Source organism: Magnolia sinica, chromosome 13 (genome assembly GCF_029962835.1).
Source record: "Magnolia sinica isolate HGM2019 chromosome 13, MsV1, whole genome shotgun sequence".
Taxonomy (NCBI): Eukaryota; Viridiplantae; Streptophyta; class Magnoliopsida; order Magnoliales; family Magnoliaceae; genus Magnolia; species Magnolia sinica.
Window position 1 is genome coordinate 14,168,458 of NC_080585.1, and position 9,377 is coordinate 14,177,834.

Sequence of the window (9,377 nt, forward strand, 5' to 3'; positions counted from 1 at the left end):
CACACTGATAAACAAGGCTGGATCTAATCGAATGCTTGGTAAGTTAAGCTCAACGTACAACTCAATGTGTGGTGCCCACCATGATACCTGCATGACATCTAATCCATCCATTGTGTGCAGGCCCTCGTTTTGTTACTGGAACATAAAATCCAGGCGGATCAAAAACTCAGGTAGTCCATGCCACAGGAACCGTTGGAATGAGAATACCCAACATTAAAAACCTTTCAGATTGTTTGTGGGGAACATTTTATTATTTATATGGCATCTTAAATCCATTCATGAGATGCATCCCACAAGGATGAATAGATGCAAAGAAAATCAGATCAGTCCAAAATCCAGGTAGACCTCACCACTGGATTTTAAAGGTTTAGGCATGATTTTTCATGATATGGCCCATCTGAATTTTTGGGAGGCAAGGATGACCCAAGGAGACACTGTTGATGGACGGATTGGATGTCATGGGCCCATTACAACACATTGTAAATTAAGCTTAACCTCCAAAGCTCTTTGCACATCCAATTTTGGGCCATCAAGCAGACGGTTAGTTCCACAGTACAGAGTCAAGGGACAAAATTGGACGGTCAAAATCAGCTGACTGGTAAAATTAGGGGAACTGTGCCATGATCTGGACAGTTGGATCGAAGTCTTTGTCTGCAACAGGCAGTACTTTGTGACAAACGCATAATGTAGTGTGCCAGTGAGACAGAAAACATAGAAGTGGACACTCACGGGCAACCATAAAGAACAGAACAAGAGGAAAAAGGCAAAATTACACATGTTTTATATAGTCCAAAATAGCTGTATTATATCAAAAAGTAACCAAAGGTGGCATTCTACGGTCCAGATTATCCACCTGTGATCCTCTCTCTGACCTTTTAATATCAGCCCCATAACCCGTGAACTCTCCTTCTCACCAATGGAAGCACTGTATGGGTTTGGTAGTCAGTGGAACACCCAAAAAGGTCCTCCTCGGGTCCCACCACCCTATGCATGGGGCCAACCCCTAGTTTTTCAGAATCATTGGTTTGCAGGCCATGATGGGACCCAAGGGATCGTCTGATTAGTGTAGCTTCCCCACAGGATGAATGGTTTCGATCATGGAACATGAGCCTGGTCCAATCAATTGATCAGGATCGTCCGTTTGGTACAGCCCACGTCTCATGGGTGACCAAAAAAATTTCACTAATTGGATGATACGGTGCATCTGGAAGTTGGTCATCCTTCTTTTAACCGTCTGTTTTCTAGGCTATGGATTGGAAGGTTAGGATTGTTTGATCACGGTGGTCCTTGAGAACATAAGAATCCATGTTTTTCTCACAAATGAATGGTTCAAAATGTTAATCAAACTTATCTTTCCATTAAAAATCTCAACCGTCCGTTTTATATGGTATTGATCGGATGGTTAGAATCATCTGATCAGTGTGAATTCTGGACGGTGGACCTAGTGGACTGTTCACGTGTCTTTGCATCTAGCAGTACCGTAGCTTCTCTCCTTTTTTCCCATATAAGAAACAGATTTATAACAGTGCACGTAGAACTCTCTCTCTCTCTCTCTCTCTCTCTCTCTCTCTCTCTCTCGCATTTGAACTCAATTTCTCTACTTCTCTTTGTTCATCTTCTCAATCTCTCTGTCTCAATGTTAAAATTTCTATATACATCTTGTATCATAGTCCTTCTTCTCCTACATTGCAGCCAAACACTCTGCCACACCAAAGGAATCCGACCCAACAAACGGCCGGGGAAGAATTTTCCGGCCAATCTGACAAACACCCAACTGGCAGAACAGCAATTCATGAGGTGGGTCAGATTCGTCGGGACCCTCAGACACTCCCTCTTCTCCACAGCAAAGAACAAGCTCTTCCCTTCTTACACTCTGACTGTGGATAAGAACCCATTGGTGGGAGATTTCACGTCGATTCAGGACGCCATTGATTCGATTCCTTCTATTAACTCAGTGAGAGTCGTGATTAAAGTCAATGCAGGAGTTTACACGTAAGTTTGCGTATTTGTGGAGCGTTTGGATGCACAAGTGAATTGAATTGCGATAATTCAGTTAAATTCAAAGAGACAATAATCGAATTGTAGTAATGTAAGCAGCCCTCGAATTGCAATTGCAATTGCATTCAGTTCAACTCCAAATTCAAAGTACCGTAATTGCGATTTGGAGGCAGCCTCCACGTTAAGAATACCAAGAAAGGTAATTACAATTTGGTCATTTGCTCTTTTCCAAACTGATAATCACAATCCAATCCAATAGCACAGTGCATCCAAACGCAGCCTTAGTTCTGTAGAGATTCTTAAATTGGTTTTATCACTCATTTATTTGTTAACAAGAACTACGTTTTGCTCCATAGTATTGAATTTTCATGGAGTTGATTAGCTCTGTCTATAGTTCGTGTGTTGCCATGGAATACATGTTATGGGAATTGGGTCTGATTCTAAACAGTGAAATTTCATATACATATTGATTCATCTTCTATTTTTAATTTTTTAAAAATTATTTCTAATTGATGCTTTGAATTTTGTAGAGTATAAATGTAATGGGTACATGAATTGTCCTTCTATCTTTCCCCCCTTTTATGTTCATTCTATTGGAAATTATTATGAAAAATGGTCCTTTTTTGGATGAGAAGAACCCAAGACACGATATGGAAAACCCAGGTGAAATCCTATAGGTAGGGAAAGCCAGGTACGATTTGTCTAGTGGGATTGACATTTGTAGAAATTTTGTAGAAATGTTGAAAGGTCAATGGTCAAAAAGTATGAAAGATCTCACGTCACTGCGGAAATTAAGTTCTAAAACATCTTCTAAAAGATATTGATTTTTGGAAGCTGTAATAATTACAATAGATTTCGACGGTCACCTTTTAGGTAACAAACAGTGAAAATGTAGATTTTCATAGAAATTATTTTCATTAATCAGGTTTTCAATGTTCCCAACAGTAAAGCATGTTTATTACATGGAAGAGCATAGTATGTTTTTTTACTTTTTGTTGTTTGTTTTAGAGAATTGGCATCCACCCCACCTTTCTTGATAGATACACCCTTCTCTTTCCACTTTGGGCAATACAACAGTACTACTTGGATTACAAAAGTTGAGGTTAAGTATGAAAATCCACTGATGGTATTCCTATCTATCCGGCTTACACAGATAAGCTTTTCTTTTATAATTAGCTTGGCGCCCGGTGGTTTCAAAATGACAAAGTTCGATAATTAGCATGGCGCCAGGTGAGATCTATCTTCCGACCCTAGAAATGAACTCGACTCACCAGACTCAAATCACATGTCTTTAAATATATATTTACAAATCATGAAAATGATGCTGCCCCATCTATTACATAACCCGACTAAAGGAAGGAATTAAGCAACTAGGCATCTTGCCATCTTAAACCCTAGTGGGAGAACTGCACGAACTAAATGGGACTGTTCTCCTTGGGAGGGACCCCTCCTTCCACTCCTCCTTATTGAGCCAATCAATTAGGGTGTGTGTAGATAGTCTCTCCTTTCTTTTTTATTCTCTAATTGGTACAATGTGAATTGGGTTTGATTCGAAATCTGAAAATTTTCAGGGAGAAGGTGAATATTCCTCCATTAAAAGCTTTCATAATGATTGAAGGGGAAGGAGCAGATGTGACAATAGTTCAATGGGGAGACACAGCTCAGACATTAGGGCCCAGAGGGCAGCCTATTGGGACCTTCAATTCTGCAACATTTGCTGTAAATTCTGCTTATTTCATAGCCAAAAACGTCACTTTCAAGGTAAAATAAAAGGAAAAGTACTAAAGTTGTATGTTTCATATGATATTTTTAGCTACATTAATCAATACATGTGATGTTGAATTCCTGTTATTGAGCTGTGCTTTCTTTTCCTAGCAAGAAACAAATGAAAAGCTATCCTATTTTGGGATTCTTTTAGAAACCCATATGCTATTCTCAATCACATTAGCATTTGTGATGATTTTCTTATTTTGTTATGCTATCCTCTTTTTGGCGCCATATGCTATTTTCAATTGGAATAGAATTCATTAAGGTACTTTGATATTGCAGAAATGAGAAATGTGAAGGCCAAGTGCAGCAGTGCACAGTACATGTCCGACATTCAGTCCACCATGGGCCACATTGTGAATGTGGCCTAGTCGAAAAGTACGACTGGTCTTCTCATCAGGTGGGCCACACATTCTGCAATGAATGTGGTCATTTTTAAAAAAATTACCCTTTCCTTTCTGTACATGTATGGCCTGCCTAATGAGGAGACCAGCCGATCTTTTGGCCAGGGCATGTAGCCAGCTATGCCCACCCAATGAATGGCCTAGATTTGCATGAATGTGCCAAGCTGGCACTTAGGCCAGCGAGTACAATTACCCTTAGCAGGATTATGACAAAGATTCATCACCCCCATAGCTTTCATATATGTATTCTTTGTATGATTTTCATAAAAGGAGATCAGATTCTTCTCTATTTCATGTTTTCCTTTCTGGGTTTTAGTTAGAGAACTGATTCTTAGAATGTTCAAATATTCTATTTGCATTGGCAGAACACAACCCCAGTTCCAGCACCAGGGGCAGCAGGAAAGCAAGCTGTTGCATTTAGAATATCAGGAGACACAGCAGCCCTTCTAGGCTGCAGATTCTTGGGTGCGCAGGATACACTCTACGATCATTTGGGTCGGCATTACTACAAAGATTGCTACATTGAAGGGTCCGTAGATTTCATCTTTGGAAATGGGCTCTCACTGTATGAGGTAAACAAATGGTTTTTCCTGTAGTTTGGGTTCTGTTCAAGAAAAGAAAGAGAATGCTTTCTTCTTTTCAAAATCTAAAACATAGTGTATGCGGTTGAAGTTTCTTTTCAGTTAATCAGGAAATTTGGATTTTCAACTATTAGAAAAAATTCCAATATTCTTGATATGATTAGTGCCACATGATTTCTTCTTCTCATTCTGCCTTTTGTCCAAATTGTACTTTTGGCGTGTTTGAATGCAGTAGTGAATTGAATTGCAAACATTCAGTTTAAATGAGAGGAAATGACACAAGTGGAGTAACTTCCCAAGTATTCATTTTGAGGAAGAGCAATTAGCTTGCAGTTACATCCCTTTCTAGTTGAACTTGAAAGCAACTAAATTGCAATTTGAAGCCCATTCCTTCAATATCATAACAAAGAAGTTACTTGTTAGGGCCCGTTTGGATACAGATAGATTGAGATGTAATCCGATGCATCTCATGAAGGTGCACGGTTTCTATTAATAACTTACGAGGAGAACAATCAGCCACTGATTTGGAGGGCTGTTACAAGATATACGTGGTAGCTGAATATTGTGAGGCTAATTATAACTATATACAATTGGAGCAAGATTATCTAAGGACACCAGGATATCTTATGGATCACAAGTTGCCTTACGGGGTGGATCCATGAGATATTTTCCAGACACCAGGATATCTCATGGATCACGAGTTGCCTTATGGGGTGAATCCATGAGATATTTTCCAGGCATGCCATCTACTCTAACAGATACCACCAATTAAATTACTTTCTATACTTACAGCAGTAGATAAGTAACTTATTTGAGATAAGTAAGTTTGGTTTATGATCAATTATAAGTAGCTTTTTATATATTTAAAGTTACTTAATCACTTCAGTTTAATAAGTAGAAATCAAGATAAGCTACTTAAGGAATTAAGTAGCTTATCTTAAGTAACTTATGATCCAAACGCCCCCTAAGGTTCCTTCAATATTCAGTGTATGAGTCATTCCTTTCATCATATCAGTGGACGACTGCCAATCAGAACCATCCAATCGGTGGGCCACCATTTGAGATTGTAACGATTCGAGACTTCTAACCATCCAATCAATAATCTTGATTTCAGATGATAAAAATAGATATGTACAACAATTTATTCAAAATCAATTCATTAGCATATGCACCTGTTTTGATGTTAAAGGAGAGGAGGTTCTATACATAATCCATCATATTGTTTTCTTTACTAGAAGAGAAGGAAACCAATTAAAATTCAGTGTTGCTCATCTAACCAGTCACACCGCTAATCTACTGTCCAACCATCAGATAGTTTCCATCCGATCATATGCGTGTAACATCCAACCCATCCAAAAGGTTGGCGCCACCATTAGGTGGACAACACCTGAACATTTTTTTCCATAAATTACATCAGTGATCATCCATTATTTTCTATGTAGTGGCCTACGTAATGAGCGGACCAGGCTAATTTTTTCACCAGGTGATCCTCATGGTGGACCCAACCTATTGGATGGGTTACATGTCGTGTTCACATGACAGTTTGGAAATTATTCGCTGGTCCCGTCAGACGGTCCAACCGATTGGATTTGAGCATTTCTCATTGAAATTTGATATTTATTTATTAATTTAAGTTTATATTATTGGCAGGGATGCCATGTGCATGCAATTGCTCAGAACTATGGAGCCCTCACAGCCCAAGGAAGGAATAGTGCTATGGAAGATACAGGGTTCTCATTTGTGAACTGTAGGGTAACTGGGTCAGGGGCCCTCTACTTGGGGAGAGCTTGGGGGTCTTACTCGAGGGTGGTCTTTGCCTACACCTACATGGATAACATCATCATCCCAACAGGCTGGTACAATTGGGGTGACCCCACCAGGGAAACGTAAGTTAATATCTCTCAAATGGTTTCAGGTGGGACACTGATCAGAATATGCTAGCCATCTGATCATGGCCTCTTATAGTCCTATACATTATTATAGTTAACTTCAGTCATTAGTGTATCATTTATGTACCTGACCCGCAAGGCTGCGACCCATTGCCCTGTGGCCTGACCTGACTCAAAATTCTTCAAGCCCAAGCCCAAGCCCAACCTGACACGGCTCGAATGACCTGACCCGACCCGGCACGACCGCATTTGGGTTTAAGAATGGAATATTGGGTGAAAGGAATGCTCACCTGTGCCCAATTAATGGATACATACAAACATAATCATATCTATGCATTTGTACTCATGGTCTAGATTAATTTCTTTTAGATTTTGGGCAGGTCTGGGTGGCTGGGTCATCTTCCCAGCCCATTTATAAGCTATATGGGAAGGTCAAATTGGGTAGGGTTCAACCCAAGTCCAACCTATTTATTTCAAAGGACCACACTTTCTTACCTAAGCCCTGCTTCCTAAACCATCATATAAGTCGGGACAGCAGCCAATGCAAGGAATTCAGCCACAGATTATTCAATTGGACCTGGGGAGCCCTTCGCTCTCATTCCTCACATTGGGTAGCTCACTCACTCTGTCTTATGCTCACTCCCTCTGTTTTTAGGCTATGGGAGAGAGCGGTGAGCTATGACTCTGTTTGCTCCCTCCCAATTAAAATCCAAATCAATGATTTCTTCGGACATTCAGCCGTTGCACGCTAGCGTGCTCGTATGTTTTTCAGCTTGCTGGCTTCAAAGCAGCGATTGGAGCTTTGCGAAGGCCGATCTTCTCTTCCGGCCTTCACCTGCCACCCGACCTGGAAATTTAACCCAGCCCCCATTTATCTAACCCCAAAAACGGCCTTAGAAGCGGGTTGGGCCAATTGACCCTTGAGTCCAATCCATTGTGACCCCCCCAATACCAAACCTGATGTTTAATCATAAGGCCTTAAATCGAGGCCCGACACTAACCTATGGGCCTAAAATTTCTCTCAAGCCCATCCCATTGCTACCTTTCTCTATTCTAATTCTATTATATATATATTTTCTATTACAGGACTGTGTTCTATGGGCAGTACAAATGCACTGGTCCAGGAGCAGATTATGCAGGAAGAGTTTCATGGTCAAGAGAACTGACAGATGAGGAGGCCCAGTCCTTCATCTCCCCAAGCTTCATTGATGGAACTGAATGGCTCAGATTATAGTCTTACAATAAACCTCATTGCTATATGAGAAATCTCCTTTTGTTTTTAAAATACAAAAGAGAGCAAATGAATGTATGCAATTCCCTTCTCATATCAATAAAAATCATTGCTTATTTTGTACCAAAACCACACCATCACACTACCATATTGCAATTTACACCCGATAAAGTTGGCGACGTCTGTTATGTTCCTCCTTAAGTGCAGACAAATCTAATAGCTAGAAAAATCAAATTACAATAATGTCATTAGCAGACCCAATTCAAATGGGTCTGACATTATGATGTTAGCTCGATAAGAACTTTATCTAGTCCGAGCTAATCTTGACATGGAGATGGTTGAGCAATCAATGGGTTTCTTTCCACATCGCCACCTACCCGTCCAACCCAAAGGAATGAAAAGGAGTGGTAGTGAAGACTTGGAATGACTTATCTTTCAGACTTAAATGACTGAAGACTTGAAAAGACTTAACTTTCAGACTTAAATTAGTTGGTTGCTAAATGTTACTTCATTTCTTCTTGGGGTGAAGGATTTTGGGACACAGATGAATTTAAAATCTCTCATATTTGTAGTTGGCTCAAAATTTGCTAATTATATTGGTTTCTCCAATCCATAATCCTAAGGGGGCATTTGGATTATAATTTACATTTAGCTTATCCTGATTTTTACTTAGTCAGGAGATAAATATCGTTGGTAAATAAAATTAGAATAGTATGTTTGGTTTTCAACATCACAGAAGTACTCGTCCCTCAAGTTTGTTCGGTCCACCCTTAATATCCACCGTCTATCATGTGGGCCTAAATTTTGATGTGGACAGTTCATTATGTTGGGCCCACCTTGGATGTGGGACCACCTTTAATGCAGACTGTCTATCGTGCCAGGCCTAACTTTCAAGTGGTTGTCCATCAAGCAGGACTGCCTTAGATGTGAGTCATTCATCAGTACATGCGACCTTCAATGTGAATTGTCCTCATATGGGCCCACCTTGATATGGGTCATCTATCATGTGGGGCCCACCATCAATGTTATTATCAATCATATGGGGCCCACATTTAATATCCACCATCCATCATGTAGGCCCCACCTTTGACGTGGGTCATCCATCATGTGGGCCCACCTTAAAATCATGTCGTAACATGAGCCCGCAAAGCAGATGGGTAGGGTGCATTTCTCACAAATATCACAGTGGGTCCACTTAACTTCTGACCAAGGAAGTTACATCAATGGGCAATGGCAGGGAATCCGTGCTGCTTGAGTAAATCAGGTTCGTACAGGTATTAACCATGTATGACACGGCTGTCCCGAAAAAGACCGTTCTGGAGCTGATTTCTAGATTTTCACTTGTATATATAAATGTTTTCCCTTGTTTGGGTTTTTTGATTCAGAGGGCAACAGTTACTCCTGCATCATATCTACCATACATCACGTACACTGCCTCATTTTCACATGGATCCCAAAAACATGCTGATCCAATTCTCGAGTGGACCACGTAGTCATGAACAGTGTA

At 40.2% G+C, this 9,377-nt stretch overlaps 1 protein-coding gene across 1 annotated transcript; it reads left to right on the top strand.

Moving 5' to 3' along the window:
* Positions 1–1,572: 1,572 nt before the first annotated feature.
* On the top strand, positions 1,573–8,014 carry LOC131222916 (probable pectinesterase 53). Its single transcript, XM_058218157.1, has 5 exons — positions 1,573–1,992; positions 3,570–3,759; positions 4,535–4,741; positions 6,401–6,636; positions 7,726–8,014. Exons 1-5 carry the CDS (start codon positions 1,637–1,639, stop codon positions 7,871–7,873), a joined length of 1,137 nt encoding a protein of 378 aa, XP_058074140.1. The 5' UTR covers positions 1,573–1,636; the 3' UTR covers positions 7,874–8,014.
* Positions 8,015–9,377: the final 1,363 nt, after the last annotated feature.

Bases quoted from the DNA above. Each gene is read 5' to 3' on its own strand.
- LOC131222916 (XM_058218157.1), top strand. From the start codon at position 1,637: ATGTTAAAATTTCTATATACATCTTGTATCATAGTCCTTCTTCTCCTA. The intron at 4,742-6,400 runs GTAAACAAATGG...TATTATTGGCAG, and splicing joins ATGGGCTCTCACTGTATGAG to GGATGCCATGTGCATGCAAT. The intron at 6,637-7,725 runs GTAAGTTAATAT...TTTCTATTACAG, and splicing joins GGTGACCCCACCAGGGAAAC to GACTGTGTTCTATGGGCAGT.